A 14,572-nucleotide genomic window follows, 5' to 3' on the forward strand; every position below is an offset into this window, starting at 1 on the left:
CTTTTATTTTACCAATTACGCTATTAAAAGCTATGTCATTTATAAACTTTACTCTCTTTTCTTACATAAATAGGAGTAATACTTTAGATGGAATTTGTGTCTGAGTTGTTGATACCTTAAAATTTGCGAGAACAACAAACTTATTTCTAGCTAAATTTTATGACTCGGTTATATGAACCAATTCAACTGATATATTAATAAATAATGTGCGACAGATTCCCTATTAACACATTGCAATAAATTGAAACATGAAATACCAGTAGTCCTATTTCATTTCATAATTAGGCAGTCCAAGTCGGCGTTGAATTGATTATATTATTATTAAATTAGGCATGTTGAGTTCACAAAATTTTCTACGTCTCCTGCCTGGTGGGTGAACACGTGTTTAAGACTAGTGGCTGTGACGTGGCAGAAATTGATTCGTATAAGATTGATGTCGGCGACTAACTGGAAAAGTGGGGCCCACCATGGTAGGCCCTTCGGCATTATACGTCCTTTTTGGTTTAATCAGATAGGTTGGCCCAAGCCCACCACGTTTTTCATTTATCATTCACTTTCAATTTACACCTTTTTTTTCTTCTTTTTTTTAATAAAGAAGTAATGCCCCGTTCATTATTATATATAAAAATTTAATCTAACATGAATTTTAAAATTTTAGTTAACTGGCAGTATAACAATTTAGTTGAATATAGAATTAATAATATAAAAATATGATATTTTATGTGAATATTTTTAAATAATAAAATGAGATATTTAGTGATGGACGACTATACTAATTTGAGATTCATACACAAAATTCTCATGAGCCGTTCCCTTTCTATTTTATGTTGATTTGAATTATCGGGAGTTAACACATTGATGTTATCATGGTAAACTATATATGATCATATATCGTTAGCTCACCGTTTTCGACTTGAGTGTTTTGCACTATTACGTAAAAAAAACTTACAGTATTTCTTTTTTTAAACTGTACTCTCTTTTGTTTAAGAGTTTGCACTTTTGGTTGAACACGAGAAAAAGTATAGTAAGTAGTATTGTCAATGGAAAATGGATTTCGTCCAGTAGAGAGAAAATGGTTTCTAAAAATAGAAAGTGTATACTCTTGTGGGACGGACAACAAATGAACAAGTGCATACTTTCACTGGCAGACCCACATGCAATGGGGGAGGGGCTTTAGCCCCTAATGAATTCATTTTTAAAACTTTTTTCAACCATAAATTTTAAAAATTTATTCATATTTTATACACATTATCATATAAAAGCCCTATTAATAATCTAAATTACCTACAAATTTATTTTTAAGGTAAATTTTCAAATTTTAGCCCTTATTCACGTTCATTTTTGCGTCCGCTACTGCATACTCTTGTAGAACAGACGGACTGGGAGAGAGTATATTAGAAGGTATACTTGTAACATTTATGGATTTCCAATTCAAAAGTAATGTTCAACTTCTGGTTATACACTATATTACATAATACAATATACTGTTTTATTAATATTTTTTCAAAACATGAATTGTTTAAAGGCAATCGTTGAAATAACCTGAAAATACATAATCTGCATGCCACTCCTAATAAATGAAGATGAGTTAGTAGGTGTTTACATTAAATTAGATGTCTCCATTTAAAGCACTAAATGAGCTAAGTTTCTGTGGGGGGGGGGGGGGGGATTCTCATTATATACACAAGTGAGATTAGGATTTTGTACCACAAATGTCATTGTCAAAGGATTACAATTAAAATTCTATAGTTAATAGTGGAAAAGGATAGATGGTATGGAGGGGGTTGCTTTTTGGTCTAAATTCAAGAATTGAACCAATAATTGGTGAGGCATAGGCATAGTTCCTACATTTGTGGCAGGATATGGATGGATGATGAGCCATTTTAAATGGTTTCACTTTGAAAGCTACTTCTCATTAGGGCTAGATAAGGAGGTGTCACTCTTTCATACTACACAATATGGCCACTCCATTACCCATCTCCTTCAATTATGTTTATGTATAATATCATTTCATATCATATAAAGTACAGTTTAAGTAGGTCTTAAAATTAGAGGTTGTTATTATCCACAAATGGGATATAGCAAAAGAAGATCGTATGCCTTTAAATGTTTAGTTCATCGTTCATCAATCTCTAAATACATTATGTAATACTCCACTATTTTAAGGTTATAATTAGGTGTGCATCTATATCCGTAGTCAAAAAATGGATTTAAGAAAAATATTTTAAACAGGCAGTGATCTTGACCTTGAATAGAAACTTCTATACTTTTAATTATTTTTATATTTGTACAATGCAGTATTTTGGTCAAAAAGAGGTACTTTACCAGTCAATTTTCTGAGTTTCTGCGTGGATTCCCTGTCAATTTAAGCATGAATCTAGACTCGTTGACCCTACTTCAATTCATAAACACGTTGATATTCCCTGTATCCCATAATAACGTGTGTATTTTAGGTTAAATATGGTTATTAATGCATACTTAGTAAAATAAGGAAAAAATAATAACAAAAAAATTAGTTAAAATATTATTAATGAATAATAGGTCTCATCTTATTAGAAATAAAAGACTTTTTAAAATTAGAAAGGAAATATTTTTGTAAACGGATTAAAAAGAAAAGAGAGTATACTCTTTTCTGGATGATAGAGGGAGTACTATTATTTTATTTTGTGGTGTATATTGATTGTACTATATGGTTTTATTATTTTAATATTCTGTTCCATAGTAGAGTTATTTTATCATTTTGATATGTTCAAAGCAGTAGAATCATTTTCATTTTTAGTAAAAATCAACATATTTCTTCTCAATTACTTTTCCACCTCTCTTACTTTCTTCTCTCCACTTTTGCCTCTCCCTTACTTTATTATTATTTTATTTAATACTCTATCTGTTCCACTAAAGATGACTAACTTTCTTTGTTGGTTTGTCTCATCCAAGATAACCCATTGCTATAAATAGAAACATCTTTATCTCTACTTTATTCTCCTCTCTTACTTTACTCTCTCCACTTAACACACAAAATAAAACTACATAAAACTCTGTGCCGTCCAAGGAAGGGTTCATCTTTCTTGGGACGAAGGGCGTACATTACACACCTTTTTCTTAATATCCGTGCCAAAAAAAGACTTCACTACTATAGAACGGAGGGAGTACTAGATTGTACGTAGCTACTTTTCAATGTATAGTTTCAGACTTTCAGTATTAAATGTGTGGTCATGTCCCAGATTTTAGACGGTGTGATCTAATAAATGATTTGTTTAGAGAGCGTCCAATTTTCTCTGTTAGAGCATTTCCAAGGAGAGAAGGTATATAGAAAAGATATATTATGTATTTACCTTCTTAAAAAGTGAAATATACCATGTTAAAAAGTAACACATTCCAAAGGGAAGAGGTATATAGAAAAGTAATTTTTTTTAAAAAATAACATAAAAATATAAAATATATTAAAAAACATAAAGTGTAATACCTTCTCAAATACCTTTCCTCTTGGAGAAAGGGTTTTTCATGAAAAGAAGACACATATGGTAGTTATAAGATTTTACCTCTCCATCAGTAGAGAGGTAAAAATACCTCTTCAAAATGAGAAAAATGTATAATACCTTCTCAAATACTTATCTCCTTGGATAATGATTTTTCATAAAAAAAAGGTAAATATGATAGTTATATTAGTTTACCTCCCCATTTACCTCTCACATTGGAGATGCTCTTAGTAGGAAGACTTAAAGTTAAAGACATTTATTTTAGGCATATAGATTATTAAATATTTGTTTAGGACTAAGTAGAGAAGGGAAAAATAGAAGAGAAGTTAAATTGACACTTGAGTCTTGAGGAACGAGTATAATTAAAAAATATTAAATTGATTTCTGCCATAAAAATTATTAAAATACAATAAAACGAAAAAAAAGATATGAATCAATTAAGACCAAGTAAATAATACTCCATAATAAATGTGTAGTGGTTGTATTAGTATTACACAATACATGTTGATGATCGACATTACTGTAGATACTAAATTTAGTGTATGGAACCTAATGACAGGTGTTCTGAAATAAAATTATGATTCTAGATTTAATTTTGAGTACATTCGACTACGCTAAATACAACGTAGAAACTAGAAAGTATAAGTTGGATTGAGTATATTAAGTAAAATCTATACCAATGATTTATAAATTTGGACGAATAATTCTAATTTAACACTTGACGTGCACTCTGTTTTCTTCGGTAATTCTTCTCGGTATTTATCTAAAGTTTTTTTTTTAAAAAATTTAAATAGAATAAACGACGTGTCTATTTGTTTTTCAAAATATGAGTGATGATGACACATGCATAAATCGTGGACTATAGATATTTCGGAAAGGTGGACGAAATTAATTGAGACGCTTTTGCGGATCCCATCAATATAATTGTTGAGGTGAAATAAAAACATTTGCATATACATTGAATCAAGATATACAACGTTGGAGGAAAATACTTACTTTATTTTGCATATCAATATTATATTTTGATTAAACCAATAAAAGAATATAAATGTAGAAATGGGGGTCCGTGTCGAAAAATTAGCCGAATTTCTAGTAGTGATTTAGTCAAAAATAACTCACACATCAAGCGAATATTATTGAGTTTCAAATCAAGAGCATCATGAGACGAAATTGAATAACTTCTAGTGAATGTTGATGTATGTGCTTTCGTGATTGGGATCATGATTAAAATGTTGAAGTTAATCATAAGTAAATGGTAGAAAAAACTTTGATAAAAGTTTTATCTGAATATATTTTCTTGCACTTAAATATGTATATAGGGTTGTAATTAACCAATTAGAACTCGACATGCAAACTTGTAATTACGACTTCTATTTGGCACATGAAACTAGTGAAGTTGCAACTTGCAAATCATAGTTGAAGAGTGAAGTGATTTTGCAACTTGTAAATCAAAGTCGAAAACTGAATCTTGGTCCAGTTTCAATGGTGACAGACATATATATCAATTTGAAGTAATGTTTATTCACCAAGTTCGGTATCCTTCTTAAACGTTTCCACTAATTAAAATATACAGGATATATCCCTCATTACTAATCGTTAATTTGAAATAAGCAACATTTCGAATTTGATTAGTACCATTACGACCTACTACTACTTTACTATAATGAAATTATAATACTCAAAATCATTCAAAGACAAAACATAACAATCTTAGACTAGGTGAGACTAGGGTTCCCAGCTACATCACATGACACTTACCAACTTTCATCTTCCAAGCCACTAACTCAACACTTTATTTTCTTTTTACCTTTAATTTCTTTGTATGTCTTACTACTTTGTTAAAGAATTTCATAAACAAGTATACAAAAAATATAATTCAATTAATTAGTGGCATATTGATCTGTATATGTGGTTAATCTATTTCACGCAATCCTTATCTAAAGTTGTATTTATTTTAGCAAAAATTGTCATCCTTTGGTGAAAACCTAACAATTAAGGCAAAGATTCGCAAGTTGAACGAGATATTGGGCAAATGCTGTCTAGGTTTTTCATGATAGAAATGATTCTTATTAAGAGTACCCACATATATTTAATCAGATTGAGATGAGAAGATAAGATGTGTGTCCCATCTAAGATATAATATCATCCAAATATTGGAGGATATGTGGTAAAGATCCCTCCTTTTATGCTTATCTACCCAACGCTGATCTACATGTTTGTACTTTGATGAGATGAAATTAATGAGTTCAACAACTACTATAGTTTACGCAAAAATGCCATAAACTATAATATATATAATTTGAAGGCCTAAATTATTCGAAAGCAACAACAATATGTCAAGGGTCAGTTTCAAGCCTCGAAATATTGACGTGGTGTGTAGTCATAGTCGGATGCCAACATGTATTTTTGGTTAATTTTAGGGAAAGGGTTATGACAAAAAAGGTGTTATATCATGCCAGAATACATGCTAGCATCCGATCCGATCATTTATCATATGTAACATTCCAAGCCTAAATTTAATAGTTTTGTCATTTTAAAAATAGTTTAGACCTATAATTAATTGACATTATTGATAATTTAGGATATTATTTTTTGTGTTTAGGATTTAAATGGATACACATCCGATGTATACATGTCTTGGAGGCCATCAAAATATAAAGTAATCCGAATGCGACTTGGGCCAAACGGACCACTCTCAGGCTAAGCCTAACAAGCCTATTCTTTATTTAGAAGTTAAAGAAGGTGGATGGGCCTAACTGGCCCAAATAATACTAACAGCCCAATATTTGACTTAAAACAAAAACACTTAAATTCAGCCTTTGATGTTGTCACGGGCCCTACCGTGTATTTAAATATGCCCCAATCCTTTCGGATTTACTTTCGTTCTTCGTCCAGCATCCATTACTCGTGACAAAGGTAACATTATTCCTTCCAATGGCGACGACAACTTTTAAAACTTATCTAATCATCAAGTTCCGCTTCTTATACGCGCGATTATATTGATCTATTGACATCACTAATAAACCATATACAATTAAAAAAAAGTGGAGATTGGACTAAATATGATAACTTAATTACTTAGCATTGTCAAATCCAAGCACAAGATAATCACCCTCTCCCATCCATCAACCATTCATATACATACTCTCAAAATCCATTATTTTCATGTACTCTCTAATCATGATAAAATCTTCAACTTCTTCAAGAATCAAACGACAGAAGCAATAGCACCTTCCTCAAGATCGAACCTAAACCAAATCTCATTGACTCTGTTCTTGAACTCAAACGGAGAATTATACTGCGCCACGATGTAGTGCGTGGCGTTGTCCCCTGAATGGCTCCTCTCGATGGCGTCCGACCACACAGTCCCGGCTACAGAGGCGTACAGCGCAGCAGCTTCGACTCCGACGTCCTCGTCCTTGACGAAGCCGCTGAACTGCCGAACGGCGACGTAGGTGAGCCCCCATTTCTGGAGCCAGAGGGTTTCGCTGGATGGGGCGGTGGGCTGGTTGGCTTTGGGGACGAAGAAGCTGACGACGAAGGAGGAAGCGCAGAAAGGTCCGTCGCTGGGTTTGACCTCGATGATCACCGGCGCCGTCATTTCTATCTTCTCGTGGTTGCTGTTCTTGCCTTGGATGTAGTCGAATAGCCTATGCATCAAGTAGTAGAAAGTATTGAATCAAAGGCCTACTGATCTGATAGATAACAATCATACATTTTAGGTGAACTAATGGAGTAATAATTTTCTATGCCAAATTATCGGAAAATACGCAGTTTGGTCAAATATTGTACCATCCGCAGGTCTAAAATCAGCTAAAAAAATCATAAATTAGAATTTCAATCATCTTATAGCGTTTTTTTGTTGTGAAATTTGTATATATGAACATCACTGGCTTTGAGTCAAGTTTCATAGTGTATTCACACATAAAATATAGTTAAAATTTAAAAACATCTCCAATATATACTAGTAGGGGAACGTTATTCTCCTATTCATCCCTTATAGATCCTTTATTCTTCTTAATATGAGCCGTTAGATCTCATTCATCAACGGTCCAGATGATCTGCATTATTACATTATAATGGTGCATTATTAGTCGGTGTGAATTATTCAACTGAAAATCTGCATTATTACACTATAATGGTGCATTATTAGTCGGTGTGCATTATTACACTATAATGGTGCATTATTAGTCGGTGTGCATTATTCAACTGAAAATCTGCATTATTAAATGACACGTGACACCAATCTAACAGTCGGATGACAAAATCGTGGGGCTAAGATTAAAAATAACAAAGAACAAAAGATACAAAAAAGAAATGAATACATCCCTATACTAGTATTATACATATGGTTTTGCAATTGGTTCTAAGGGTTGCAAATCGACCTGAATTTGACCAAACATCACGAGTTTTCCACTGATTTGGCTTTCTTCTATCAGAAAATATCAACTTACAGTCCGAACTTTGATTTTAAAATTCTATCACAAAAATTGGATATATCAATTTTATATTTAACTTAATAAGTAATTTACTCCCTTAATTGAATGAAATTCAGATAATAAATAATGAATGACGTTGGAAAGATTGAAACAGAACTAAAAAAGGTGAAAAAATTGAGATATAATACTACTACGTAAATTTTAAACTGGAATAAAATTGATAAACGAAGCTCACTGGTAGAAGGCAACATTGCCAGCATGAACCAAGGAGATATCTTCGATAGGTTGAGTGGAAATCCACATGCTGGAATTATAGCGCCGGATTTCAAACCCATCGCCGCTTCCGACGACGTCGTAGCTTGGGCACTCGATGCGCTCGCACTGCGCCGGGAACAATCCAACTCCGCCGCCGGCGACGGGCCGGAACAGAAACGCACTCACAAGAAAACACAACTTGAAAGGCTCAAAAGCAACGCCCATCTTTAATTTCAATTTCTGATATCTTTGTGCAGTGAAAACCTGAGACGATTTAATTGGATTTAGGCATTTTGGAGGATCTCTTCGTTGGCGAGAGTGTTGACACGTATGCTGTGAAAGATTCATCGGAAAAACTGGTGGCCAAAATTGAAACTATCTAAATTTAATTCGATATTTTAATAAGTGGAGTATTCCTTATTATGAAATTTTAATGAGTGTAAACTGAGCCAGCCCAACCAATTCGATTTAGGCCCAGTCCGATAAATAAATTGGGTTGGGCCTTCCTATAAACCACCATTAGCCTAGATCTTATCTCGCAATATCAAAATTCAAATGCGGCCGACAAGAATTTAATGTCGACTCATATAATTTGGTGAGTTGTTAATTAATTTGGGATGGTCCGAATTGGAAGAAATAAAAAGTTGGACACAAATTTGCAACCTTTAAAAGAAACATTGTGCGTACTAGTAAGTTGAGTCGATAAGATGATGATTTGAATTGGAATATTCAAAATCAAAATGCATGCAGCAAAAAAAATTGGAGCAATGAAATTGCATTTATTCAATTCAAAGTCTTAGTTATTTCATGAAGACACCAAAGAATTGTAGCGTAGGAGTATATTACAATTTGTGGTATAGAAGCCGATATGAAGAGGAATTATAGAACAATATCATTCTTTGAGGTTGTGATGGTGTTTGAAGATTGATGTGGATTCTCCGATCTCTGGAGCTTGAGAACTGAGATGTGAGCCTTTCGATTTCACCACTTCACTTGTCTTGTGGATTTCTTCCTCGACATGCAAGTCCTCGTCGATGGTCAGCACCACCGCCTGTGTCCCGTGCGGTCCCGGCACGATGTCTTCGTGGACGCGCACGTGTTCCTCGATTTTCACATTGTCGGTTTCTTGGACAATCGTCTTCTTTCTCTTCTTGATGAAGCAGAAGAGAGCGGCTGCCACGAATGCAAGAAAGAACACTCCACCGATGGAGAGAAACACGACGATGACTACGGTGGAATGGTCAGGCGGCGGCGGCGGAAGTGGTGGCGAGATGGGATGCGGCGGTGGCGGTGAGAATGTGTGAGGCGGTGGCGGAAGAGGAGGGCTTGGAGTGTGGCGCGGCGGTGGTGGGGGTGTTGGGAGTGGGGATTTGGGTGGTGGTGGAGGAAGTTTGGGAGGGGGAGGAGGGTGGTGTGGCGGTGGGGGAAGAGGGAACGGCGGAGCAAAATGTGGTGGGAAATATGGGAAGAATTGGGAGTTTTGGGGTTGGGCCATGGGGATGTTGAAACTAGTTTGTTATGTGGATTTGTTTGTGATTAGATGTGATTGATTGTGAATTTTAGTATGTATTTGTAGTTGTAGAAATGGGTGTTGTGACCTTGTGAGGGGAGTTGTTGTTTATGCTTAGGCTTCTAAGTTTTCTCTAACTTGGCTCTGAGGCTACGTAGCTTGTGCATTCAAATTCACTCCTACATTATAAATTCACAATTGCATCTTAGTATGATCCACATATGACCATATTATGGATTTAAAATTTGGGAATCTTGAACCATATAAATGATCATATGTTTTTTTTTCCTGTATATGCAGTAGACAATGTCCCAAATATATACTGTATAAAATTAGAACTCAAATTCAACTATATTTGATGAATATTGAATGTCATAAACCACTAATTCATATATTATTATAAAATTAATATATATATATATATATATATATATAGGTCCATGATCAATTGAGATTTTTTTACTAATTGAGAAATGAGATGCAACATCAGCCACTCATTTTTATTAAATGAGTGGTCCAGATTTTGCCACACAAAAAATAATTTTAAATTAATTTATTATGAATGGGTCAAATGGTAATTTAATCCTCCAGAAGCCACAGCGCAGAATATACGCTAAGCTCTCCACTCTCCGCAAACTCATCCCCAAATCCAAGCACCTGTTCGCCGTCGATACCACCGTCGGCGCGGCCTGGATCTGAGCCTTCTCACTTCTCAGGGAGGGAGATCAAAACAGCCACAGCCGGCGCCGCCGCGTGATGCGCCGGAGAGGAGGAGGATCCGGCGCCGGTCAACGGGGCGGAGAAGACGGAGGTGGAATCGATGAAATTTCGCTCCAATCTTCGACAAATTTCGCTCCAGAAGCTCGCTGTCTCCTCAATCTTAGACAAATTTCACTCCGCGCCGCCCTCCGACGCTGGAACCGACGTCGTCAGCCGCTGCCTCCGCTCCGCCTCTGCGGCGGTGGTCGATCAGTCCACTCGAGAAATTCGATCTCGCCGATGGATTGTTGGAGCTGCAGTCCGCGTTCGAGGATTCATCAAATCCGCAATTCGCTGCTGTCTTTACTAATAAAGCAATTGGTTTGCTCACTAGACTTGGTTTTGAGCGGAATCCGTCGTCCTTTCTGTTTTTCTCGTCGGATAATCACCCATTCGTAAAGGTGTGGCTGTTATTTTTGAATTTGAAACGATTTGAAGTTTTGAAAGTTGAGCTATGTCTTTTCCCCAATGAATTTCTGGATTGGATTTCACAGATTGTATGTGTTATAAGTGTTATTTTTTAGTTATTGACATTTTAATATGAGTTGTTGACATTTGATATTTTGATATGTGAATTGTAAGTGTTATTTTGTAGTTGTTGACATTTTAATACGAGTTGTTGACATTTGATATTCTCCGTATTCAAATGTGAATTGTAAGTGTTATTTTTTAGTTGTTGACATTTTAATACGAGTTGTTGACATTGATATTCTCGGTATTGATACATGAATTGTAAGTGTTATTTTTTAGTTGTTGACATTTTAATACGAGCTGTTGACATTTGATATTCTGGCTATTGAAATGAAATGACACTTATACCCCCGTGTTGAAATAATGTGATAGCTATTGACATTTAGTTAATCTTGTGGATTAGTGGCTGATATTGCATCTCATTTCTCAATTTAGCTAAATAATCTCAACCTAACAGGACCCTATATATATATATATATATATATATATATATATATATATATATATATATATATATATATGGATGTAATCATTTCATTTTTGTATCTTTTGTTCTATTGTTCTTTTTAATCTCAGCCCCACGATTTTGTCATCCGACGGTTAGATTGATGCCACATGTCATTTAATAATGCAGATTTTCAGTTGAATAATGCACACCGACTAATAATGCACCATTATAGTGTAATAATGCAGCTTTTCAGTTGAATAATGCACACTGACTAATAATGCAAATTTTTCGTCAAATAATGCAGATCATCACAACCATCCAATTTACTAATTGTTTTCACTCATTCTTTATATTTCTCATAATCAAGCTTAGTCAAAGTTAGACATGACATCGCGGACAATTCACACAAAATGTAATAAGACAAAATAGAAGAAAAGCTAATTTATACTATTAGTTCATTTTAGGTTAAATGAATTATATACCTTGATAAATGGAAGTGTACACAATAGACGAGAAGCTAACCTATATGTGGAAACACCAGGAATTATTACATCATTAAAATTCGGCCCAACGCGGCATCTACTCCTTGGTCATGCTGGCCCATTTATCGGCCTACGTCGCAGCCCAATTCGTGGTCGAGGCCCTCTCCGTGAGTCACGCCTAACACACAGATATGGTGATATCTTTTATAAAATAAAATATATGTAAAAACACGTTCAACAACCAGGGAATCATGTATTTAATGTTTCGATGTGTTGATGATAATATTCTTAATTGTGTGTGGCATATTTCCTATTTTTAATATTGAATTAAATCAGGCATGTTGGTGTAATCTATATCCTCTTGTGGTCTACAACGTGGCTATGCCTGGAAATTTGTGTTTAAAACTTATAAACTCGTTTTCCTATAAATACTACTGTACATATTTTCTTAAACTTAATACTTGTAGTACGAAATAGCACACACTACCAAAAAAAAAGAAGGAATAGTCCTATATATCTGACTAAATTATTTTTATTTTACTGTATTTATTATTTTTCAGTTTCTTAAACTTAAATTGCCGTCGTTTAGTTTCCACCTCATTACATTAATACACAGTTGGGTCATGTACACATGTGCGCCAGCTTAACTTTGTATTTAATTTGCTAAAAGAAAATCATCTTGTGACATTTGTGAATTTTTTAAACTTTGTGGGACAAAATTTCCTGAAATTTACAAACAATTAATCCTTAATTTAACTATGTAATTATTTTGTTAAACGTCCTAGTGAAAAAATATTAACGGTGTCACATATGGTGATTTATTACTTTTTGCGTAGTGAAGCAATTCGTACATCTAGCTCAAATATAAAGTTTGTTGATTTATAAGATCTTTTCTAAACAATCTTTGCTCGATTAATATATTCGTGGTATGCCCACTTTTTAATAAAAGAATTATTTCTTTAAATTCAACTACCACGTTAGAATTTGCTAGTTTATTTAAAGTAGGACAAATAATACTACCATCCTTTTCATTTTGTCATTAATAAAATAAAGTGCATCAAAAAGAGCTCTTTAATTATTTCAATTAGTCTATGCATACAACGGTGATTATTTGAAGACAGCCTGGCAAGAGATTAAAAGCATCCACATCCGTGCTCTTGTCATCCGTGCTCTTGTCAAAGAGAATGGATGTGGGCTCGGACCCACTTTTATTATTTTTTTACTCCATGCTCTTGTCAAAGAGAACGGATGTGGGCTCGGACCCACTTTTATTATTTTTTTACTCCATGCTCTTTTCCAAGAGCACAACACCCACATCCATGCTCTTCCGCAAGGACATGCTCAAGGGTCCCACCATTCCATTATTTAATTTAAATACTTCAATTGCTAAAAATATATCAAAATATAAAAATTACACAATTAAATCCTAAAAAATAAAAATACATAATTAGAATCCTAAAAAATAAAAAATACATAATTAAAGGCTAAAAAATACCCCGTGGAAGACTAGTCCTCCGACCTTATCCCCAATGTTCTTCGGAGACCCCGTATCATTCCAAATGTGAATCAAGTTGCTCGGGGTCATATTTGACCTATCGGCCAAATTGAGTTGGGCCAAAAGGGTCCACAACGAGTTGGTGGGGGGTTGAGGTGGCACAAAGGGAGCGGGAGAGGGGGCAGATGGAGTCGCGGCGCGACGGCGGTTGGCCGTCGCCTTCTTCCTTCCGTGCGGCCGGCGTCGGGGCTACCCAAGTTAGCTTCGGCGAGCTGGCTAGCCACCTCATCCTCGCCGGCGTCGGATAGGGATACCGACCTCGACCGTTTGCTGGAGGAGCTGGGGGAGGATGATACACCTCCCCTATACTTCGGATGCACACGCACCTCCTGTCAAGCGCTGAGGTACTTGAATGGTTTGTAATTTAGGGATTGGTAGGTCGCTACGGCGGCACTGATGATATCGAGCTCGCTCCTGCCGCTCCCCGCCGACCGCTCTTCCTGGAGGTAATACCCTTGGAACTTTTGGATTTCTTCGGTGGCTCTAAGTATGGCATTGCGCACCATACTCTCATTGCGCTCGATGGTTCCAGCCGGGCGGTTTTCATTGTACCGGCGAGAGACGCGCCACGAAAACCTATCCCCGCTTTGGTTCGTGCCAACCTCCGGATCTTCGGAGATAATCCAATAGGTTTGAATAATTGATATATCTCCGCCGGAGTGTATGGGGTTCGGACACCCAAGGAGTAGGAGTAGGAGTAAGAAGATGAGGAGTTTGAGAGCCGCCGCTCCCTCTCGATCTGGGTTTGGGTGCCCACCTATATCACCCATCGGGGGCATCTTGGTCATCCAACGGGTAAGGCCGGTAGCCACCCGGAACTTAAGACCCTTGGGTTTGAGGAGGGGCCAGGAATTGCGTTTCCGGACTAGGGAATGGTTGTGAGCCAAACCATTCGTGGTTCCAACTGCGGGAGTCGGAAGGGTGATCGCTGGAGACGGGCATTTTTTTTGTAAGAGTGAAAGATTGAGAATTGATAAGAGAAAATTAGAGAATTTAGATGATAATTGTGTAGTGTCGTGTGAAATTTTTGTGTGGAAGTGAGGATATATTTATAGATGAAAATGTGAATTTTGGGGAAAAAAATTAAAAAATAAATTAAAAGTGGGGAGAAAAAGATATAATTTATTGGGAAGTGGGAAAATATTTTTTTATTTATAATTGATTTTTTAAATTAAAT

General features: G+C 35.5%; 2 protein-coding genes across 2 annotated transcripts; both read right to left on the reverse strand.

Moving 5' to 3' along the window:
- Positions 1 to 6,527: 6,527 nt before the first annotated feature.
- LOC121769812 (heme-binding protein 2-like) lies at positions 6,528 to 8,513 on the reverse strand. The gene is made up of 2 exons (XM_042166571.1): positions 8,151 to 8,513; positions 6,528 to 7,126 (listed from the first exon to the last, which is right to left on the reverse strand). The coding sequence occupies exons 1-2, from the start codon at positions 8,393 to 8,395 to the stop codon at positions 6,685 to 6,687; spliced, it is 687 nt and encodes a 228-aa protein (XP_042022505.1). The 5' UTR covers positions 8,396 to 8,513; the 3' UTR covers positions 6,528 to 6,684.
- A 549-nt stretch (positions 8,514 to 9,062) lies between these two features.
- On the reverse strand, positions 9,063 to 9,665 carry LOC121771917 (protein TRACHEARY ELEMENT DIFFERENTIATION-RELATED 7A-like). Its single transcript, XM_042168812.1, has one exon. The coding sequence runs from the start codon at positions 9,663 to 9,665 to the stop codon at positions 9,063 to 9,065; it is 603 nt and encodes a 200-aa protein (XP_042024746.1).
- Positions 9,666 to 14,572: the final 4,907 nt, after the last annotated feature.

This window comes from Salvia splendens, chromosome 16, assembly GCF_004379255.2.
Source record: "Salvia splendens isolate huo1 chromosome 16, SspV2, whole genome shotgun sequence".
Taxonomy (NCBI): domain Eukaryota; kingdom Viridiplantae; phylum Streptophyta; class Magnoliopsida; order Lamiales; family Lamiaceae; genus Salvia; species Salvia splendens.

Excerpts from the sequence above, each read along its gene's own strand:
- LOC121769812 (XM_042166571.1), bottom strand. The coding sequence starts at position 8,395 with ATGGGCGTTGCTTTTGAGCCTTTCAAGTTGTGTTTTCTTGTGAGTGCG. Across the intron at positions 7,127-8,150 it reads GGCAATGTTGCCTTCTACCA|GCTATTCGACTACATCCAAG; the intron begins GTGAGCTTCGTT and ends CTTGATGCATAG.
- LOC121771917 (XM_042168812.1), bottom strand. The coding sequence starts at position 9,665 with ATGGCCCAACCCCAAAACTCCCAATTCTTCCCATATTTCCCACCACAT.